General features: G+C 42.7%; 1 protein-coding gene across 1 annotated transcript in view; it reads left to right on the forward strand.

Moving 5' to 3' along the window:
- Window positions 1–21,684, forward strand: part of CMYA5 (cardiomyopathy associated 5) — a 38,724-nt gene extending 17,040 nt beyond the window's left edge. Inside the window, exons 6-16 of the mRNA XM_026035440.1 lie at window positions 1,289–1,384; window positions 2,034–2,267; window positions 3,790–3,812; window positions 5,341–5,462; window positions 8,413–8,562; window positions 9,516–9,662; window positions 12,171–12,315; window positions 18,827–18,960; window positions 19,679–19,778; window positions 20,843–21,019; window positions 21,428–21,684. Coding sequence (XP_025891225.1) covers window positions 1,289–1,384; window positions 2,034–2,267; window positions 3,790–3,812; window positions 5,341–5,462; window positions 8,413–8,562; window positions 9,516–9,662; window positions 12,171–12,315; window positions 18,827–18,960; window positions 19,679–19,778; window positions 20,843–21,019; window positions 21,428–21,680 — 1,581 coding nt within the window. The 3' untranslated portion in view covers window positions 21,681–21,684. The remainder of the gene's footprint in view (window positions 1–1,288; window positions 1,385–2,033; window positions 2,268–3,789; window positions 3,813–5,340; window positions 5,463–8,412; window positions 8,563–9,515; window positions 9,663–12,170; window positions 12,316–18,826; window positions 18,961–19,678; window positions 19,779–20,842; window positions 21,020–21,427) is intronic.
- The last annotated feature ends 1,469 nt before the right edge of the window (window positions 21,685–23,153 follow it).

Raw genomic sequence — 23,153 nt, forward strand, 5'->3', positions numbered from 1 at the left:
CTGTTTTGTGCATGGCCATTCACATTTCACTCCGAGGTGCTAATCAGCCACCAGGAAATCAGCAATAAAGTCACAGATCCCAGCCCTCCCTCGGCTGTAACCACATTGCAGCAAGCAGAGTTAAAGCACAAATAAACGTCCCAGCAGATCATTCCCTGGCTGTGGAACGTGGACATGCAGCCAATATTTAAATCTAGCCCAATGCAGGCTTGGCTTCATGTGATTTCCAGCGCTCAAGGCTCCGGTTACTCTAAGACAGCGTTTGTCTGTTTCTTGTTACCTCTGTATAATTACTGAGAAAACATTAACCTGGCAAAACACTTGTCACCTGCATCTTCACTTCAGCAGCACTGTTTCACCACGAGAAGCGAGCTATGGATGGCATCTGTCAGATTATTTTGGTTATCTCGACAAACAGAAGGTCGTCTCTGCATTTCAGTTGTAGGGCCTGAATATTTATAAATGCAGCCTTCAGTTTTACAGCCCAATATGACATTTATAATTAATGGAAAACCACGCGCTAGTTTTCAGGCAGATCTAGCTGTAGATGTTTGCCATGATAGGAAGATGTTACCAAAGCAAGTCGACTTCATGCTGTTAGTCAACTTTATGCTAATTAGCCAGTCAATTTATGCTGGCTAATTAAAGTATTTTTATAAATTATAAATTACACCTGAGTAGATGCTAAGCTTGTTTTCCTGAAAGGTCAAGAAGGACTGCGGCCTAAGAGAGATTTCTGTGTCATCTCTGGCACTTGTTGTTCCCAGGACCACTTTTGTTTGCATTTCTAGTTCAACCAGTGATTTTGATATGAGCTTTGGCTGTCAGCATTGCTAGTTCAAGCAATGGTTTATAAGAATCATTGTTAAAATTATGCTAAGAAAAATATATTTGTAAGCTACAAAACTGATCATTTCCTGCATCTTGCATTCCTCAGACCTTCATGAGGCTTTGAGTACCCTCAACGTCCAGCATAGCTGTTTTGAAAGTCGTAGTGTTCAATAACTTGCATGAGTACTTGGTACCCTATTAAATTAAGAAACTGAGCTTTTTTTTTTTTTTTTTTTCCATTGGTTGGTTTGGTTTGCTGTGGAAGCAATGTTTGTGAATGTTCTTGTTGTTCTTTCTGCGCTTGTCTTTGTAGCCAGGGAGATGCTTGAACTTAATTTAGCAGTTATTTCAATAGCAGCTTCAGAACAGAAGTATTCATCTCAAATATGTTTTATACAAAAAAAAAAAAAAAAAAAAGAAGTAACATGCTCATGTACTGAAACTTTTACAATTTCAGGATCAATTAGATGAATTGCTAATGGCATTGGAAGAAAAGTCAATGAAGATTGAAAAGTTCGTGAGTGAAATTGAATCTCTATTTAACTCTGTTGAGGTAAGTCCTGTGTTTTGTCACACTACTTTCCCTCACAAAATTGCTTCTAAGATATGTTTCCTTTGTTCCGTAGTGTCATTGTTTCCACTAAAATAAGTTGTTTCTCCAGTCCTTAACCTGACTTCTCCTGTCTCAAGTAGTTAACCTGAGGGGAATGAAGATGCAAAAGTTTGCTTTTCTATATCTTACTGCTATGTGGAATATGATGCTGGAGGAGTCCTGGACTTCCCTATATTTTGTTTGCATTTATAAAGAGCTTACACTGTGTTTATATCTATCTAAAGTCCTATGTTAAGCCCAAATATGTTATTTAATGTCCTGAAGTTCTTAAACCTTGAGGACTCTCTTAACTTCAGCTAGAACTATGGATTCATAGGTATTTTGTAATCAGACTCCCTGTCTCTATGCTTAGCTAAAGAAGTTTAATTCTAAAAACACAATACAAAAATCTGGCATTGTTTTTAATATATTTCACTAGCATTATTTCTCCTAGGTGAGCTTGCTTGCAGAAGTAAAATTCTCTTATTGTCAAGAGGACAGCAGGAGTCTGGTAGAGGGCTCACATATGGGTAGTTGAGAGTTCCAGTGTATTCATTAGCTGCTATAATTTTAGTCTGTGGCCCAGTTTGCATCTGCTTTTATTTTCCAGGAAAACTCTAAGAAAAATGCAGAGTTACTGGAAAAGCAGAATGAAGACATGATTAAGAAAGTGGTAGCACAATATGATGAGAAATCAGAGAATTTTGAGGAAGTGAAGAAGATGAAAATGGAATACCTGTATGAACAGATGGTTAACTTTCAACAGACTGTTGATTCAGCAAAAGAAACCTTGGAGACAACAGTGAAGGAAATAGAAGAACTTGATGGATTTGTTTTCTTAAATGTAAGTATAAGTGACTGCAGTGCAATTTTTATAATACTAGTAAGGAAAGCATTTATACAATGCTTAAGCTGAGTTGCATATCTTTTCTAAGGACAGCTAAATCCTGCAGGCTCAGTTATTCCATTCTGAAACTGCTATTTGGGTGGCTTTTGTCATGCGAGTGCTCAGGGAACTGCAAAGGTGCTGCATGCGATGGGAACGTGCACTATGCCATCTGCTAGGCTTTCTGAGGGACTTCTTGAAAATTTGTCTAGAATTAACCATTCAAGAATGTAAGAAAGAAAACTGAAACAAGTAAGTGTCCTTGCAAATTATGCACATTGGAGGATAAGGTTTTCGTGGGCTTTTTCTTTGTTTTGTTTTGAATGAGCAGACACTAAATGTAATTATGCACTTAGATTGTTGAGAAGAAACTGAAAGTTTACTACTGACAAATTTTGAAATGGGCTAGATTTAGGAATGTGCATGCAGCATGCATGTCTGTAATGGTCTTTTCCTGATTTAGAAAACATCTCTTGTGAGTCTGCATGACTCAAGTGACCTGACTGACAAAATCCTCAGTCACTTTTAGCCTGTGCTTGGTTTTACTCTTATAGGTTAAATATTAATGGCTGTGGCTCCAATATAATTCCTGTATATAGATATATATGGCTCCAATATAATGGCTCCAATATAATTCCTGTGCCGCAAAAATTGTTTATAATTCAGTTGTGGCACTTCCTTTTCCTTAGAAGTGTATCAGCAATTCTGAAAGGGATGGCATTTCCAGGACAAGTCTTTTTCCATTATGGAATTAGTCAGGAGTTTGGAAACCACAGAAATTCTCCTGGGACTTCTTCCTGAGAAATGAAGGATTTGCCTTACTGTTTAAAGTAAATTTGTAACATTCATACAAAATAGCTCCCAAAGCAGAAGTTCCCAGCTCATGTATCAGCAGTTGCAGAAGCAGTGAGCAGTCTTTGGCATTCCCCACTCTTATGAGTTCCCCGAGGATTTAGTGTCCTTTAGCCAAGTGAATGCCTTGGGCGATGGGCTATTTTGGGATGGGTGAAAAATATATCATATTTTCCATAACTTCACTAGGTAATGGAGCAGTCCTTTTGCAAAAAGAAATCTCTGTAATCTTTTAATCTCTCTTTTGTTTTTCTCTTTTTTAATTTGATGGGGGAAGGAGGGATATAAAGTTTGGAATTGGGATTGAAAAGTGTCCTTGATGCACAGATTATTTCCGTCTGTAACAGCACCTGACTATACACCAGTCTTCATAGCTAGATATTGCATATTGACCCCTCAGGAGTTTCAAGTCAAATATAGACTTTAATTGCTGAGTCGGGGCTTTCAAGTGGAATGTTCTTAAGGAACCGAATTCTTTGCTGGCATGAAGGAGCAGAATCCCAGCCAGTATTAAGTCAATGAAGTTGTATGTGTTTTATGTCTGTGGAGAGTTGTTAGATGAGTGGCTCTTCAGTATTTTCAGGCTTTTAAAAGCTGTTAATACATTTCTCTTTTTTTCCTTCCTTAGTCATCTAAAGAACTGAATAAAAGGTATATGAAGTAGTCATTAAGTGCCCTGTAGTGAGTACTAGGCCTTGCTTGCTGGATGTTTTGTTTACTATTTTCAAGCTTTGAAATCTCAATGCTAGTATTGGTAACTACTTCTACAAACCTTGCAAATAAAACTAAGGGAAGAAGTTTTGTGTTTTTCACAGCAGCTGACTGGTTTGAAGTGGTTTGCATGTGTTCTGTAATGTTTCACTTAAACAGTGTTAAACAGTAAATGTCAACTCAACTTTAAGTTTCTAGAGATGTTCTTAAGCAGGTGATCTTGGTAGAACCCCGTTGGCAGTGCCAGACTCAGGACGTGTCAGGGGGCTCCTACCTCCCACGGCTGCATCCTGCCCCAGCTGCACAGAGATGCACTCGGACACAGCTCTCTGCCACGCACGGCTTTCCTCTCAAGAGCCCTGGATCAGGGAAATGCTCAATTGCAAGCTCCTCTTTAACCCATAGTTTTTAGGGGGTGATCTATGAACCCTCAGCTCGGCTAGCTCTAGCTCCTCCTACACTAGCACCCACACAGTGGGAAATCCTGCCTGGTGCCTCCGTCCGCTGTCCTTGCCTGCGGCACCCGGGTGCTGCGTACCGGGCACAGCGCGTGGACACCGACGCCTGCTGATGGATGGGGTGCAGAAATGACCGCGGGTCCCAGCACGAGTCAGGTTACAGCTCCTGAGAGCTGGTGCCAAACACCCTTTCCTGGCTCCCACCGCCTTGCAGCATTAGGGCTGTCAAGTTGGGCTTCCCTGTTGAGCGCCAAGGTGGGGCACTCTGGCCACATACCTGCATGTAGTTTGCTGGATAATAATGTGGTTGTTACAGCACAGGGATAAACAACAAAACAGTTTGCCAGATTTTCTACACACTTGATCTTTATTTATTAACTTACACACTAAACTTGGTGTTTGTTCTGTTTTGTGCATGGTTTTGCTTATTACTTTGTTTTGATAATAGCTGATTTTCTAAAAAAGGGTTAAGAGCAAGGTCTATACAACCATGCATGTCTTTCTAAGCAAAATGTATTTGTATCTGTTGTGCTTTGTTAAGCCTGTACCTACTTACCTGCTTCAGTGATTAAAAAAAGACAGGAGGTGAAATTCAGTTGCTTTGAAAAAATAATCTGCAGCTGCTTTACACTGGAGTCAGCTGCCTGAGCTCTAACGTTTGTAGCCTTTAAAGGCATTGTGTTAATAAGTAAGTCCAAACCACTCTATTCTTGGGAAATTTTAGATATTCTTGGGATTTTAAACTTCAGATCCTCACATTAGCATGGATCAAACATGCAGATTGTGTTCACTCTTACTATACTCCTTATGTAAAATCATAATGTGTGCTAAATATTCAAAATTAGGGAAATAGCTTGTTCCTTGCATGTTGTCCTCAAGTTCTTGGGAAATATTTAGGGACGTGTATGTCACGTGTGCTTTGCTTTCGGCCCTTGGACACTATACAACACCACAGGGATTTATATGAGTATGAATTTTGTTTGTTTATTTATTGGTTTTCTCCCAAATAGGTTACTTTCCGCAATGGATACTACTCTCTCCTTGGAAAAGGTGCCCAGTTCATTTTCACTTTTTGAACACTATGCAGACAGCCCGGGAAAGAGTGACCAGCACCCCTTAAATCGCGTGGCTGGTAAGAATCTCTGAGTACTTTCTTTGTAAAAGCTCAGGTTTTGGCTTTTTAGCCAACAGCGTTTTAATGCTTTGGAAATTTTAGAAAGCTAAAAACAGAATCTATTTGAGAAGTATAAATTTGCAAACCATATAATTAGCAATCAGAGTTGAATGTAAAATGAAGTCTAATTGTGCACAAGTGTTTGGCTTGTAGTAGGACATTAAGATGAGTAGCAAAGGGGAAAGTGCTAAAATGTGGGATTCTTGCATCATTTTAAATATCTGTTCCTCAGAATGACAGCAAGTCTGTTGCTGGAGGCTGGAGAAGCTGCTTTTTGCTCATGGGCAGGGAGAGATGAGGCAGTGGAGGAGTCTGCTGAGATGTTTGTTCAAGGAGGCCCCATGGAGCTGGGATGGGCAGCAGAGCTGGGGTGGGGAGGAGGTCATGGTGCTCCTGCTGCCTGAGTCTGGATACCCTCAACCCCTTCCCAGTCAGCTGCTCTAATGAGTAGATTCTCATCAGGGAAGAATTCTGCAGATTCCCTGGAGTCCAATACAATCTGAGGGCATGCCGTGGTCTCCATGTGGAGCATCCCTCTCCTCCACACAGCCATTTATTAGATTTATAGGTACCAAATATCTCATTACCTTTACTTCCTTGACAAATTTGCTTGAATTTCCCTGAGGACTTCAGAACTTAGCCAGTGAGGTTGGGTTGACATTCATATATGCAGCATTATCTGAGCTTCATTTCTTTAGGAAGTCAGACTAAGAGATCTTTGTAACCTGCTCTCAGCTGCTGTAAATAGAGTGATGAAAATGTGCTCTCTATCCTGGCTTGATTCTCTCTTGCAGCCTCATGGGTCCTGTGAGTCCCAATCTTTCCTTCTGTACTGTTACCTTCTGGCAAGGTCATACCCATGAACAGATTTGTTTTGTCTTTCTATATTTTCTTTTCCTATGGGTCTTTTCAAGGTATTTCCTGCCCATATTCCTGAGATTTGCTTTTGGTTTGATTCACATGAGCTACTGTGTTTGCTGAACACCAAATGGCTCCAGACTCTTTGCTTTGACAAACTAGAGATGAATGAGGTTGTCCACAAGCATCTGACCTTCAAAGCTCCCCATCCTTTATACATTCTTCTCTTTTCTTTTTAAAATACATGATTTTCATTCTTCTCTTCCCCTACCTAGGGGATAATTGCTGTTGTGGTTTTGATTTTTATTTTGGTAAGCAGTAAAGTAAAAATACATACTTTATCAAGTTTCTGCCTTTTTCCTGAAAGAAAGTAGAGGTGAATGCGTACAAAAACCTTTATTTGAAATTGAAAACCTTGAGGACATCATTTATCAAATACTGGAGGCAAATGTCAAGCTTCCTCAGAATTTGTTTTGACTGAAACCAGTTGATGAAATAGAGGTGAATTTGCCACCCTTCCACAATCCAAATATTCTTTCTGAAGAGAACAATTCAACTTCTTGTTATAAATTACTTCTTTCTAAAAGTTTATTTATTATTATGCAAAAGAAAATTAGAATTTTTTTTTCAGTGTTTCCAAAATGAATTTGATGTATAGTATTTTTTTCAGAAGTCCTTTTGAAATCTGGAATAATAGATTTCGCAATTATGGGATTTCTGTAATCATAAAAAACAACTTCACAGAAAAAAAAGGTTTTACCCACTGGATCCATTGAAAGAAAGTCCTTTTCTGAAAATGATCAGTTTTTAAATTGTTCAAATCCAGATACAGTTAAGAGACAAAATCTATCTTGTTTTTAGCAATGAAAAGGATTTTTTCAATGAGAAGCAAATGTAATGCTACTGTACTTGAAGTTGTCTGTATAAATTGTAAGGAAACAGCCAGCATCTGCATTTGCCTTGTTCATGCCACAGGGAATCATCATCATGACTGTGAAGACAACTGAAAAAAGAAAAGCTTTCTGATCAAAGCCTACCAAAACGCACATGATGTGGAAATTTACTGGGTGGTGAGAGAGAACCATGTTTTTGTTCCCTGCAATCACTTTAACAATGGACAGGGAGAGATGCATGGGGTTGCTTCTTTCTTTCCACTCCTTGGATGGATCTGTGCAGGTCAGAAGGCAGAGACTATTCGGTTTATGAGGAGTTTAGGGGGTACATTATTGAGGAATGTGCGTGGGGTGTCTGATGAGCTTAGGCTTCTTTGGCCAAAGCAGAGCTTGGGATCTCCTGCCCGTGCAGGTCCCTGCCTCATCTGAGTCTACAGGGACAGCTGCTGTTCTGGCAGGAGCCCCATCCCTGAACCTGCAGCGTGAATCCACCTCTGCACATGGTGGACCTGCTCCCCAGAGCCTCTGCTCCGGCTGTGAGAGTCCAAGTATGAGAAGTCTGTGCTTCCTTTTCCTACCTCTTTTCACAGCCCCGATGTGGCCAAGGTTTAAGTGGATCTGACAAACTATTTTCCCCAGTGTGGTGGTTCCTTTTCCTGACCACCTCTCTGGGGATCGGTTACATTTGCATCTGCTGGAGACTCTCTTCTTCTGCAGGCTCCCCCTCTCACCAGTGAGACATCTTACATTATTTGCTATGAGCAGGGAGAAGGAATAAGCTCCTTTCCTCAGGAGCCACTCCTGGACTCCACCTTTGTCTTCATCTACCTACACTTCATAGCATCCAGCCTGGGCACCTGGCTAAATCTTGTGATTCAAGATTATTTCATCAAGCTGCATCATTACTGCATCTTATTTGGACAGGGATGTGAGGGGAATGGGCAATTAGAATCCCATACTGAGCATTTAGGTTTTGTCTTTCCTAGTTTATATGAACATACTGCTCAAAAACTGCAGTGGTGTTGACTGATTGTCATCTCAAGTATTGGTAGTTGAGTGAAAATAAGGATTCTGGTTGTCTCCCAATTAACATGTAGCTAATTTGGCTCAAAATATAGGATTGTTAATAACAACTAAAGATTTTTTTTTTCTTTCAGTTCCACAGACTCCAACTCTGATAGCTCAAGAACCAAACTCGGCCACGAGTACCTCCATCGCAGTCTACTGGACTGTGCACGAAGGGGATGCCATCGACTGCTTCCAGGTCTACTGTATGGAGGAGCCTCAAGCTAGCAGAGACCAAAGCGGTGTGTCCTCTCACCTGTGTGACTGCAGCAGTCCTTGCTGCTGTGATCTTATTAAGGGCAGAGGCTGTTCTGTAGGGCAGGTGCACGCAGCTGAGTGATAAGGGGGCTGTGAAGAAATTCTGCATAGGACTAAGGACAGGTAGCTGAGGAGGAGAACATAAGCTGGATGCCATTCCTTCTCCCCTTCCTCCTTTCCCAAAATAAAAGGTAAATATTTTGGTCCAAAAAGTGCAGGATGGATCCTTGCAGAGAGGCAGCAACATCTCTATTTAGAAACTTTATGGAAGCGGCCCAACTGTCAGAATGTCCCTATAGCACTGTTGGTACTTACAGGAATCAGACAGAGCTCCCAAAAGGAAGGGCCTGATTAGGAATTTGGGGTCCTGCATATACTTTGGAAATGTGTCCTAATAAACTAGGACAAGAAAGGATAATCAGAAATGCAGTATTTCTACATGCGGTTTCAGTGTCATATAAAAATGACATTAAGATATTTTAATTCTTAAATATGGAAATTGAGAAAAGAGGATTTGAAATGTTTGTTCATTTGAAAGCTTAAGCTAATCATAGAATCACTTAAAGCACCTGGGTTCTGCTTAAATGTGTGTATGTGCCTGTGCACTGAAGGATGCATCGGACAAATTCCATCATGAGAAATTACGTTCTGGAGAGGTGAAAACAGAGTTGACAACTCTTGATTGCATGTCCCAAATTTGCAGCCTATCATTCTGAAGACTACTTGTGGGATTTGAGGGCACCGAACTCAAGGGCAGATCAAAAACTTTCTATCCAAACTGATTTTAAGAAAAATATTGAGTAATTCACTGGATAGTTACAACTTCTGTATTTTCAGTTAGCTCTTTTTTAGATATTAGTTGGCAGGAGAAATCATAGGCCATGCAAATGAAGTGCATGAGCATCATGGCCTGGGTGTGTGTATGTGTTTCTTGTAGCTTTGGTGGAAGAATATAGAGTGACGGTGAAAGAGAGCCACTGCATTCTGGAGGACCTGGAGCCAGATCGCTGCTACAGTGTGTGGGTCATGGCTGTGAACTGCACGGGATGTAGCTTACCCAGTGAAAAATCCATTTTTCAAACAGGTATGTATATATTTTGGCATTTGATTGTTATAGGTTTCAGATTCTTTACAAATTCTAGGTCATACTGTTAGTGAAACAGAAGAAGCTCTTTCATTTAGTCCATCTAGCAGATCATAGGCAGCTTATAATAATGTTTGCCTTTTTGTGAAAAGACAGCAGTAAAATTGTTCTTAGGATGAAAGTTAAAAGTACTCAGATGTGAAGACATTTTAAATCCCAGACCTCATGCCAGGGGCAATGGAAGGCACGTTACCAATTTTCCTTATGTGCCAGGATGCTGTGGGGCAGCTTCAGGAAAGCCATCCGACTGCTCCGTGCTGTCGCCTTGCCTTGGGAAGATATGGGAGATCACTGCATTTTTTGCCTCTCTGCCATCCTTCCAAACACATCTGTGTTGCCTTGATTTAAATCGTGAGCTTTTCATGGAAGGCCTGCTTTAGAGCCGGTCCATGCAGCGTCTGGCTCAGTGGGGCACAAATCTCAGGTGTGGCTGAGAGGCTCTGCTGCTGTTTAAGTGGTATAAATGATGATGAGAACTGCTTAGGAGCTTCACTTGAGTGATTAAATTTTTCTGAGATTTAATTTCTTAAATAATTTGTATTGGCACAACTGTTGCATCTTGAATTATGAGTAGGGTGAAGTATCCTGTGGTCTAGACATTGGCAGAGGCCTCTTGTGAGATAATTTTTTTTAGTGCTGCAGAGTAAAAACCATCATCAATTTCATGAATTTACAAAACATGGACAAGGATGTTTAGCAATTTCATAGTGAAGTAATTCCATATTGCACCGAGAATAGTGCTGAAATCATTTGACAGCAAGTTATCTTCAAATCTTTTGCTCAGTTCACTGGACATCATATTTTTGGGTAATCCTCTTTGATGTTCAATTTGTAGTTCATATTTTTAGCAAATAAGATTTTCTAAAAAACTCAAAGCAGAAATTCTGATTTTTCTCTATGAAAAACGAAGAGCTTAATGTAAGAAATCCTCTCAAATGGTCAAATAATAAGTAATTTCTAACATATAAATAGTTTTAAAAGGGCTCTCACCTCTCTGAAATCATTATTTTTAATTTGGCCTCATATCCACTGTTCTTTTCCTCAAAATTCAAGCCTTCCAAAGGGGTTAATTTCTCAGAGTCTTTCTTTTGTCTTGGCCTCTTTCTTTAGGAAAATAAGCAAGCTAGTACAAATTAAACTCAAAACACACTCTCTGTCAAGCTGCCAGGTAGATTTGTGGGAACATTGCTGATGGACTGACAAAACTGTTGTGTCCTCTTGACACCAAAGGTGGAAAGATGAGTAGTAGTGACCGAAACCAGTTCTTCAGTATGTTGCTGAAGAGCCCAGCTGTTTTTGTTATTAAACTAGAATACTCTGATTCTTCAAGTAACCAAATTACTAATATTTAAGAACTCAGAAGAAATAATTTACAGAGTTTATTTTCAGTATTTCACTGAAAAAAATAGTACATACAAACAAATGCTTTGCTGATGTATTCAGTTATGGTCTGTATATACATTGCTAGTGGACTGAAGTTGGATCTTTTCCTGGTGTTGGGACCTTTGCCCATAGGAATGCCACTGAGCAGATGTGATGCTCCCCCAGCACCAGCAGTGAGTGGGGACCATGCTGGTTGCCCAGACAAACTCTGTGGGCACTCTCATCAGCTTGGGTGTTTTCTTTTCCAATAATAAGAAATTATTTGTACTGCAACACAGAATGTAATTTGAAGGTTGGTTGCAAATCTGTAAGGTTACCTAGGCTAATTTCTGTGTTTGTAGGCATCCTATTTGAAGCCTGATTTCTTTAAAACCAAAATAACTTCCTTTGGCCTTTTATTTTAATCCGTCACATTTATTCTAAGAATTGAGTTAAGAATGGGCAGTTAAAGCTGTCCATATGAGTGTCAACAACAGATTGTAAGAGGGTCATGCATGTTGCTCTTCCCTGGGAAGAGATAAATCATGTGAATATAACATCCATTTTCAGGCTACAATGCTGTTTCACACAATAGCTTTTGATTGCTTGCATTCAGTGTGCTATTTTACATTCATTTGCTATCTTTGTGGTTGGGCCTGTAGTTCTCAAACTGAGGCTTTAAAAAGGAGAAATTATAGGTCCAAATTTTAGTATGTGCTTTGCAAAAATGTAGGAGACATAATTAAGCAGCAAGTCATCGTTTCAGCCCAGCTTCTGCAGCATCGCGTTTGCTTCTGCTGCAGTTCACGCAGGGACTGCCGGGGATGGGAGGGAGCTAATCTGGGGTAGCTGCACCGAGCCCGCTTCTCAGCTCTGTTCCTTGAAACAGGGCAGAAATGGGCAAACGTGCTCAGGGAGGGGCAGAAAAATCTGCACAGGTAGACTAAGTATGGGCAGAATGGCACGAATGCACGCAGCGACGCTTCTGGCATGTTTCTTTTCATCCCTAACATTGCCCTCCGCCTTTGAAGCGCGGAGGAGGACGGCTCTGACCCCCAAATAAGCCAGGTGTCCTTGTGTCCGCAGCGCCCGCCGTGCCCGTGCTGAGGGCCGAGGAGAGCAGCGTGTGCTGGGACACGGCCACGGTGCGCTGGCGCGCCAGCCCGCGCGCGCCGGCCTCCTTCACGCTGGAGTACTGCCCGCAGTATTCGCCCGAGGGAGAGGGCCTCAGGTGAGTGCCGGGAATCTGCTTCCGTGCGCTGATGGCTTTGGATGCCAAATACTAATCCATGAGCTTAAGCTGAGAGGCATAGAAATGCTTTCTTCTTATTCTGCATAACCAGGCAATGCCTGGCACTTGGGGCTGAAGCTTTGAAGATTTTGTGCAGTCTCTGATCAACCAAAAGCTGCAAGGTTGTGCTCTCCAGAGAGAAATCCCACCTCTATAGCTGCCACAACCCCTGGCAGTGCAGGGGCAGCACGCAGTGGGGTGGGATGAAATGGGAGAGCCTTCACCCTCCTTGCCCTCTTCTTCCTGGGAGCAAGACAGGAGCAAGCCTGTTACATAATGTGAGCGATAGCAGAGACTCTCCTGCCATCGATCTGGGCAGAGCCTGTGCCAGGCACAGCTGAGCCTTGGGAGGGGAAAAGAACATCAAGGAATCTCTGGCTGTTGATGACCATGGGTAGCGCTGAAGAAGTGAGGGAAGCTCAGGGAGTGGAGGTCAGTGGGAACATCAGGCCGATTTCTGCCTGTCCCTGACCCAGAAGACACTATCAAAGGTCTTTTTTCCCTCATGCAGCCCAGTTCATCTGACCTTAGCAGAAACATGATAGCTAAGGAAGAGCTCTACCCCTCACGGTCAAAGCTAGTTAAGATGTACTGAAGGGTTCACAAGCTTCTAGTAGGTGTTTGTGACAGTGCAACAGTGCGAGCCTTGCTCCCTGCAAAAGCCGGTGAGAAACCGAAATAAAGAACTTGTGCAGGCTCAGGAGAGTTTTTTCACTCTGCACCAGCATGTTGTGCTAATGCAGACAAGAGGAGGGGGCCTTGCACAGCTCTTCTGCTCTCTAAGGACAGCTCTGATATGCTCCTTTTCATACATGTTTTATGAGGCCATCAGGTCACTGTCAAGCTGCCAAAGTTGCTGTCAGTCAGGGACAGTGTAGCTGCTCCCAAACCCTGTGCTGGGTGTTTGCACTTAAGTTTATTTGTTGTTAATTGAGATTGCTTCTTCCCAAATCCGAGAGAGAAAATGTGCTGCTTTCTGCAGTCTGTGAGTGAAGTGACATTAACACCAGGCAGTTTGCTTGTATGAAGATGACTGTCAGATAGAGATCGCTGTCAGAAAGTCACCCATTTTCTTCTCCAAAGGAGCTGGGCAAAACCAAAAATGTTTATAACTGTACTGAGACACATTTGACTTTTCTGGCCTCCCTGTGGGTAGAACACAGCTTTTTACTGTGAAAAGTGTGAAAAATTCCGACAGGACAAAATTATGAATTTTCTCAGAGTTGCGTAGGTAGAAATCTCTGTATCTGCAGAAGGTTTCTCAACCCCTTTTTTAGTGCCAAAGATCGCCTCTTACCACTTGTTTTCCCTCAAAACAATGCTTCTCTCCTTTTCCAAAAGCAGCCCGCATGTGATTAACCTTTAATTCATCCTGTAGTAATACAGGATAAGAGGAGACAGCTTTTCTTAAGATTCATAATTATTCTTTTGCACAACGTCAAGATTAAAAAAAAGACCATCAGCACTATGGAGGATACTGCCCATATTTTCCCCTATCTAAGGCTCCTGAAGTGCAAGTTAGGAATTGATTTCTAGCCCTTTTTTAGCTGACAAAGTGAGACAAAAGCTCCAGATGGTGGGTGAGATTTTAGATAGCAATGTTGCTTGCTGGAACTGCCTAAGTCCCTTTTTTTTGATATAGAAAGAGCCTAGAGTCACTATGTTGAGTACCTGTATTAGGTAGAATAAGATTGTGTGTTTATAACCACCTTGGAGCATTTGAGCCCGGAAGCACTATTGCTTCCTCCAGCCACTTTCCTTGAAAGCCTGGAATCTGTCCTTCCAGAAGAGAGACTGGGAGCAGATTGCCTGAGCTGGTCTTGGGGACCAGCCAAGCATGGAGCCCCCTGAAGAAAGCAGAGATGAGGGAGGGAAATCGAGGAAAGATTGGCAGAGATGATCAGTTGCCTCCTGCAATGCGCCTGAAGAAAGCAGCGCTGTCCCAAGTTGCTCTTTTCACACACATCGTGCTCGGAGGCCACCAGCAACAAGGGGACGGTGCCAGGGGTACCCTCAGGGATCAGCTGGGCCTGTGTGAGGAGGACCCCTTAGTGCAGGTTTTAGGACAGGCATTTCTACCCTTTTGAGTATCCCAGAGCAGTCCCAGTTCCCCAGAGGAAAATTTGAGGAATCTCTGGAAATAAATCACCATGAAGATTTGCCTTCCAGATGCCAGCTAAACATCTATAGAAAGCCTTTCTAGATTCTAGATGGTCTACATTTCCATCTGGATTTTTGCCTTTTTTCAGCCTGACACCTGTGGGGGACATGATTTTAGTATATGGTCATTTTAGATCTTCTGCAACAGTGAGTCCCTTGTCTGCTGCTGTGGTTTTAAAGCTCCTTCACAAGTTGATTCTTCTTTTTTTTTTCAGGTTAGAAGCCTTTGAAACATTCCTTTCAGTTTCCAGAGCTCTGCTGTGTGCTCACTGTTCAGCCTCTTTGTGTTGAGAAGTCAATGGAGCTGTGGGTGGGTGGAAGATGGAAAACTGAGAGAAATGTAGTCCAGGGATTAGCTGTGTGGGCTGCTCAGTTGGAAACCATGTATCACATCATGAGAAATCTGTAAGGCTTGGGCAGAAATTAGTACAGTGTGTGATGAATTCATAAAAGTGGAAGTGTGGGTTCTTCCGACCAAGTGTCCTCCTCCCCATCAATGGTGTGAGATTGACACCCCTTGCAGCTGAAATTTTCCATCTGCCCATGGAACAGCTCTAGCTCTTGAAAGACAAGAACAAACCTTCCTCCCATTGCTTTGCCCAAATGACTGTCCTTCCAACTCGGAAGGCGATGGGAGGAAAATAGGAACTCCTCATCCTCTTTGCTCTGCTGAGTTTGCTATCTAAGACAGCAGCAAGGACCTCTGTAGTTGGTGCTTTGATGCTCGAATGCCCTAACAGCCAAAATTACATGACTGGGACAAACAAGAAGAAAGGAAGGATGTAGCACAGCTGGAAGGCAACTCAAAGCAGCTTGTTCTTTATTTTTAGCTTGAAGAGCTTTTCCCAGCCCTTGCGTGTGCTTCTATACATATCTTGAAAAGCCTTCATGCTTTCAATTCTAACTTGACATCAGTGGTATCTGCACAGGTCTAGTGGCATGATTTTGGTGGGATGGTGGAGAGAAGAAATATCAACAATGCAGAGGGCATTCTGAAACACTACAACAGGTAGCATTTAATGGGTTGATGCAATATTAAAAATTATCCTCTAGGAGGTGTTTTCTTGAAATTAGGTGCAAATGCTGATGAGAGATATACATCAAAGGACAGCATCAGATTTCCTGAAAAACAGATAAATCACAAGTCTTCCAGACAATTGATGTGATATCACTTGGCAATTTAAAGGTGAAGAAATGCATTTTCTTCCTGCTCTGATTTATACAGAAAAGTATCTGAACTTTGGAGGTCGGATTTTGAGACTCTCAGATTCTTCTATGAGCCCTCCATAAAGTGAAGGATTAAGAATAAATATGTACAACACTCCACTTCAAATGTTTCTTGCATCTTTATGCTCTGAACATCATATAATGATACCAAGATGTTGTGGGAGCAGTGCAGAAACATTAATGTTGTGGCTCGGAGCCAGGATGCATTGTGTTTTGGCAGTAACGTTATTGCATTTCCATCCATCTATAAAGTAAGCAGGTGTATTTTAAGTAGAAAATAGATGAAAAAATGTTGCAGTTGGATTTCTTTTCCTTCCACAATGGAAGTTACATGGTTAAGTGCTTTACACTGACTCGAGGAAGATCTGAATGCAATGCTTGTTGCGAGCACTTGGAACTGAAACAGGCTTCCCCCCAACACAGCCAGGAATATATAAATGCATCTTCCTCTCCCTCCTTGGATGCTTGTCCTGTATTGCTTGAAGCAATCTATAAGGCTCTATTCATGCTTTCTCTTCATCCGTAAGTTTTTATTACTGATTGCAGCAGTAACCTGGAGCATGACCAACTACAGTGATTGCTGAGAGCCTGGGGAGCCCTCAGTATTCACTTTCCCTCTCGCTGTATTCTCTAGACAGAAAGAGAGGCAATAGCAAGACCTATTTCTTCTTTGTACTCAGCCTCCTGTGAGCTTGGAGCTGGCCCAGCGTAACAGAGTGTTGCAAATGAAATTCCTTCTTGTTGGCATATTCTGTTTCATTAGTTGGCAGCAGCAGGACTGTTTTTAAGCCTTAATCGTAGCTAAAATTGATGGGCTCTTACTCTTAGGAAGCTTAAAGCTGGCAAAAATAGATTACCAAGCAGAGAGCGTTATTGGAAAATCAGATCACTGTTTTTACTGACCAGATCTGCTTAAAGTCCAGAGTTTTCTGTGTTGTTATTCAAGTGGAAAAGAGGTATGCTGTTGCTCTCAGCTTTGTATTGAAGATAATGCCTTTAATTGCCCCTCTTCCCTGAACCTCCTGGTAAGAGCGGACCAACCTGCCTAGCCCCCAGTGCCTCACTGAGCTGCTTCTTGGCCAGGGATTTGTTATTTGCAGGAGAGAGAAAAACAATGTAATTGCTATTGAGTTTGGACAACCCCTCGGCTTTTATTTACTGCATCAATTGCAGCACCAGACAGACACTGTGAAATTCTTCCAGACTGAGATCACAGAAGCACTTGCTGCTTTTTTTTCCACAATGTTTTCCATCATTTTTAATGACAGCCATCCATACAAAATAGCTGTTACAGACTAATGAGGAAGCTGAAGTATCCAGAAGAGCTTCACTCCCCAGAAGAGCATCCTCCTCAACGCAGCTTTCTACATGGAGTTAACAGGAATTAGGAATAGGCAGAGCTGTGTGATTTTGCCTTTATCTGCTTGCAGGGACAGGCATTTACAAAAAAAATAAAAAACCCTAGTGGAGGAGCACTGATTATTCTTCAGTTTGCACTGCTCTCTGGTGGGATAGCTGAGGAAAAACAGTCCCTGTCAATGAATAGCAAGGATCTTCGCTGCCTTGCCTGCCTTGCCTCCTGTGGGGTCACAGTAATTGCTGGTGGGAAAGGTTGTTTGTTTAGTCTAGCTCCCTATGGAGGCATTAACCTTCCCGGGCTCCATTTCCAGACCTGCACTCTGTGCCCTTCTCCTTCTCCAAGGACCTGGCCCTCATCTGTTCCGCATCCAGGCGCAGAGCCGAGGGCAGCCGAGGGCACCCAGCCTCAGGGCTCTGCCTCTGCCTGCAGCAGCAAACCTGCAAACCAGAAGGTATTCCTGCCTGCTCACAGAGAGAGGCTGCGTGTGCCTCAGCCCTAGTCTGCATCTGGGTTTGAATAAATCCCCGGCTGCATCCCTGTACCTCCCTTTCGTGGATTTGCTGGAGAGCAGAGCAGGACTCCTGCATCTAGCTCATCCCAGGACCACTGAGATCATCTCCACCTGGAGGACAGGGGATTGTCTCAGAAGACCTGCATTATTCTTGAGGATTAAATACTTGTCCTGAAGACTCCTATGAGCATTTGTGAGGGGAAATTGTCTGGTCTGTACAGATAAACAGTGTTTACCTACTGGTATATGGTGCAATGGGTATATACCCTTTAACTTAGTCATTATTATATGAGGCAAAAATGAGGACAACCAGGATCCCACATATAAGAATTTGTTATGCCAATATCTCATATTTGCAACAGTGTATATTAAAAAGAAAAAGTCAGCATCTTTCTAGAAATCCAGAGTACTTTCCTTGGCACTTCAAAGTGCCTGTGAAGGAGATTGAGTGGGTGCTGACTCTCATTTTCCTGGAGTGTGCCAAGGAGTCAGTGGCTGAGGATGCGAGGGCTGGAGCTTTTGAGGCATCGCAAGAGGGTAGATGTAGTCGAAGCAGGGCGCTGTGCAAAGGCAGGGGCCCTGCTGCTCCTGCTTCTTGGGGAGCTCGGCACAGCGAGGCAGTCAGAGCCAAATCCGTGTCACTGAGCAGTTTGTGAGCAGGGAATTCAGAGTAGGAAGTGCCTGGCTTCTGTGCAGCCTCATATAAGAGCATCAGTTTCCGTGGGTTTGCACTCCTATAGCACCAACAGGGCAAGCAGGTTCCCTCCCATGCAGCTGAATTAACTCCGAGCTTTTTCTTCATAAGCCCATTCATTTTGTACTGCAGGCATTTTGCAGGAGGAGGAGGAGAATTTGATTCTGGGCTGCTTGCATTTTTTGTGATGACTTATGCTGTAAAATGTACGTAAAGTGAGCACTGCACCAAACGGCTGCACTGTGTGGCAAGGCAGTGCAGGAACAAAGGCCTGAAAAATTATCAGACTAAGGCAGATGCTGCAGGTAAAATGGCAGAGCTTCTATATAACCTGGTTACTTGCAAAACAACTCTCACCTTTCCCAACTGGAGTTTCCCCGTGCAGCCTGTTGTTTCAGTAGTCAATAACACTGTTAGCTGGCTACATTGCATAAATTATTCCCTACTGGTTTGGACTGTTGTCTGAATTTTCATGTAGGAAAATCTTTTGCATTTGCAGATCTTTTGCAGGAATAAAGAAACCTGAACTGAAAGTATCCCTGGAGCCCAATGTGAACTATTTCTTCTACCTGAGGGCTGTCAACGCATTTGGGGCAAGTGAACAGAGTGAAGCTGCTCTTATCTCGACTAAAGGTGGCTCATCTTCTTCTGCTATCAGAACAGGGGGATGGAGGGACAAAGCAGTCAGAGATGGCATTTTTCTAGTGAACTTTCAGCTGCAGGAGTAACCAAGCTTTTGAGATAAAAAGAAGCAGATTTGATGTGGGGCTACTTCATTTGAAATTGCTAAACTCTGTTGTTTGTGATAGAAAAAGGTTAAATATTCTTCAGGAATTGGAGTTTGTTTGAGTTTAATAAAACACATTGAAATTGAAGATTCCATGATTTAAAACAAAACAAATAAACAAACAAAAACTTCAGGGTTCAGGAATGAGGAACCAAGCAGAACATGTTTTAAAATATAATGACTTACTTAAACTTTAAGGTTTCCAGATAGGTAGTGTTAAATTACGTATGGTTCCAAATGTCTCAAAATTCAGATTTGCTCCTTTGAAAAAGCAATTGATTTAAAAGGATTCAGTCTTCTTTAATACAAAAGACGTCTGTATCACCTAATTAGTTTTCTAAATAATGCAACCTCTTATGATCCCTGGGCCTAGTTGCCAGAAGCCTGCCATCTCACGTGGGCACAACTTAAAACAGTCTTCCCATTCTCACCCAATTTCCTGTCACTCCTACCTGTCAGCAAGTACAGCTCTGTCCCACTGAAATGGTTTCATTTTGTGATTCATCTCAAGTTAAATATTGCCAGTGTCTCAGAGCTGCTTCTTTGTCTTCAATTGTGCCCCAGGAACTAGATTCCACCTCCTGCGTGACACGGCTCACCCTGCTTTGCAGCTCTCCTCCGACGGCACCGTCATGCACCTTCCCGAGGCAGCCTGGTTCACAGGGTGAGTAGCCACGTGCCAAGCATGGTTCTGCTGCTGGCTCACCATGAGGCCTCAACTTCTGCTTTTGTCTATGGGAACCTTTCACCCAGGGCTAGCTGATTTTTAGAAAAATACTCATTGTTTCAGTCATGCAACCCCAGGGTATTATCGGATAGACCCGCACGTTCAACATCACATCCCCTCAGTAATACCAGTCGCAGCGCTGATACCGGTGCTAGAAGGAGTTTGATGTTGCACTGAGAAACCTCCACAGAAGGTCAAAGGCAATAGACAAAGAGGAGGACAACTGAATTTATATCAGTTCATAGTCACTGTTTAATCCTTCCAGAAACTTTAGTTTTGAAGCAACTTTTTGTAGCTTGCAGGCTGGTCAGAATTGCAGGTTGGTTTTTGGATTGATAGTGGTTAGAAATAATTGGTCCTCTCCCTTTGCTCTCTCGTTTAGAGTATTGCTGGTAACATTTTCAAAAGCATTTGTGACTTCAGAGAACTCGGAAAGAGCTGAAGGGAGTATGTTAGACATTGCACCAGGCTAGCTCCACCCATTGCAAATATATATATTTTTTTATTTATTTTGGCATACTCTTTGACTACAAAGGTCACCGTGAACACAGTTGTGTCATATACATATGGCTTTTTAAAACAGAATGGGATATTAGTGGTTTAAGCACCTTTTTATTGCAGTTGAATGCATGTAAGAGCCACTGTCTCTGTTTACAACACCTGTCTTTTCCAACTTGAATGAGCCCCATAAAATGTAATCTGGAATTCTAATATCTAATTTGACTGCAGATTCACATTTCCCACCACCACATTTTGCTAGCTTCATCTGCTTTTGGGTCAAATTTCATAGTTTGCATTTCTCAATGTGAGTTCACCTCAGTATGAACATGCCCTGACTTTCAGGGAGAACTTTGAAATCTTTGATATAAAGCTGTAATTAGAAGAACAGAGTTTAATTCATTAGTAATTTTTGATGCTTCGGCATAATGTGCTTATAAGAAATATCACAATAATGTTGGTCAACCACCAGACTCACATTACTGTATTCCTTTCACAAATAGATTTCCTTCAGTTCTGGGTGAACTGCTGCCTGCTCGGGGCTGTCATTACTGGGAAACCGTTGTGTCTGCCTGCAGAAGCTACAGGATTGGAATTTGCTCTGAGGCTACATCACAGAGTGACGTCCTGGGGCTGAATGGTACTTCTTGGTTCATGCGCTGCTGTCCTGCACAAACCAGGTAACGGTGAATCAGTCTAGCTGCTTGGGAAGTTACTTGTCCTGCATGTGAACAGAGCTGGTGAGGTTCAAGAATCATGACAGAACAGAGGACTTATCTGCTTCATTTTTGCAAATTATAATAGCAAGAAAAATACAACTATAGAAGAGTTTTAGATACTCTGTGCTGCTTTAGTAAATTTTATAATGCACCTTAAAAGAATACAACAACCCAACATCAATCTCAAACAAGAGCTTTGAAGTAATGGCACATTTGCTCAGGTAGGAGGGTTATATACTGAGCAAAACCCTGTTGCCACATGGTACACTGCTGTATGTGCAGCCTGTTAATAGGTGGAAATTGAATGATAAGGAATTTCTGGTAAATGACAAAGGTGCTCACTGTTATTTGTTTTCCATTTCCTTGCAGTTTTCTTTACAGATTCCTTCACACCAGCATACTGAGCGATGTCCAGGTGACAGAACAGCCCGCCAGGATCGGCATCCTTTTGGATTATAGCGGCGGCAGACTGTTGTTCTTCGATGCAGAGAGAGGACTGGTGTTGTGCACCATCAGGCACAAATTTACGGATGCTGCTCATCCAGCCTTTGCTCTGGAGAAGGCTGGAGTACTCACCCTGCGCACGGGAATGGAGCTGCCCGAGTTTGTGAAGCACAGCTAATCCCGTGCTCCCAGCTAATCCTGTGCTCCCGGCTCTCGGCAGCACGCGCAGTCACGGGCAGGGAGGGAGGAGGGTGTCAGAGGGGGACGACTGCTTTTCACTAATGAGAACTACGTGCACAGCATCCCTGTGCACAGCGTCGGTAATTGTACTTAGTGCCCAGCCACATAATCACCCTGAGCCCGGAGACAAAACCAGCTCCTTTGGATGGAGTGTGCACCTCATGATATACACAGAAATACTTACGAGGAGGAAAAAGGTTGGTTAGATCTGATCTGAGAATTCATGGGCGGGAGGAAATGTACTTTCCCTGTGAAAAAAAATGACAGTACTAGCTGTCTTTTTAAGTTGATGATGAGCCTGTGTATGAAATAAATGCATCTCTCACTGCAATACATCACTTTTTTTTTTTTTTTGTCAGAAAATGCCAACGCTTCATCATTTGCCAGGAGAGTCAGAGCCCCTATCCAAGATGATGAGTTTGAAAAATGTCCAGAAATTTTTACAGTTGAAACATTCTGCAGGTGAATATATCTTCTCCTATTGTTCACCAACACTTTTCTTCAAATACCCAAATCAAGGAAAACTTGGAAATGTAGAAGACTTATTTTTGCAACATGAGTGAGTCCTGGGCTAGCCTCTTGCCTGGGACCATAGGGAACAGTCAAATTGTCATCTACCTTCTTGTGGATAGCTCTTTTTCCCTTGCTGCTTTTATCTTTGAACTTACAAGGGTGATGCTGCTGATGTCAGGTATATGGGTATTTTTCAGCTTCCACCCTGGTCTGTCACACCGTCGGTGCTAGCGTCAGGATCGTACAGACCGGTCACAGTGTTTCAGAACCACTAAAATAGCCAAGACTAACTGTGATTTGTGCCAGCAAAAGCAGGCTGTGCAGCCCCAGGACTGAGGCCACGTGTGTCCACAGTGCTGGGGATCACCCCTGAGCACTGGGGAAATGAGCCTGGCAGAGAACGGGCAGGGCTTTCTTGCTGTTCGCGCTCGCACAATTTGCACCGAAGGGGATTGCTCTGGGATTGCTCTGCCAGGCATCACGGAGCTCAGCTGCAGAGCTCTTCTCCCTGAGGTTAAGCAGATTTCCCCAGTCTAGTGGAGAGGGTTTGCTTCTGGTAGAGAACTTACAGGCCTTACCATGAGGGCTGCTCCTCTTTATGCTCAGAGGAGGTACCTGGTGCTGCTGTTTTATTGATGATCGGAACCACCTCACGATCTGTTTGTCAGTCTAGCCGGCTGAGCACCGAGCCCTGAAGGAGCCGCACTCTTCACTTGTCACAGCAGGATGGTGAAGGCAAGATAAGCAAGGCCCCTTGGCCTTTTTATTTTAAGCTAGAACTTCTTCTGACACATCAGCTAAAGTGCCACTTTCGGGTCTCTGTGGAGGACAGGGGGAGAAGGGCCCAACATTAATGGAGAGAAAAGAGGTAAGGGAACTTTCTGTTACCCCAAGTGCT

The sequence above is a fragment of the Nothoprocta perdicaria genome, unplaced genomic scaffold, assembly GCF_003342845.1.
Source record: "Nothoprocta perdicaria isolate Ctin4 unplaced genomic scaffold, notPer1 scaffold_1, whole genome shotgun sequence".
NCBI lineage: Eukaryota > Metazoa > Chordata > Aves > Tinamiformes > Tinamidae > Nothoprocta > Nothoprocta perdicaria.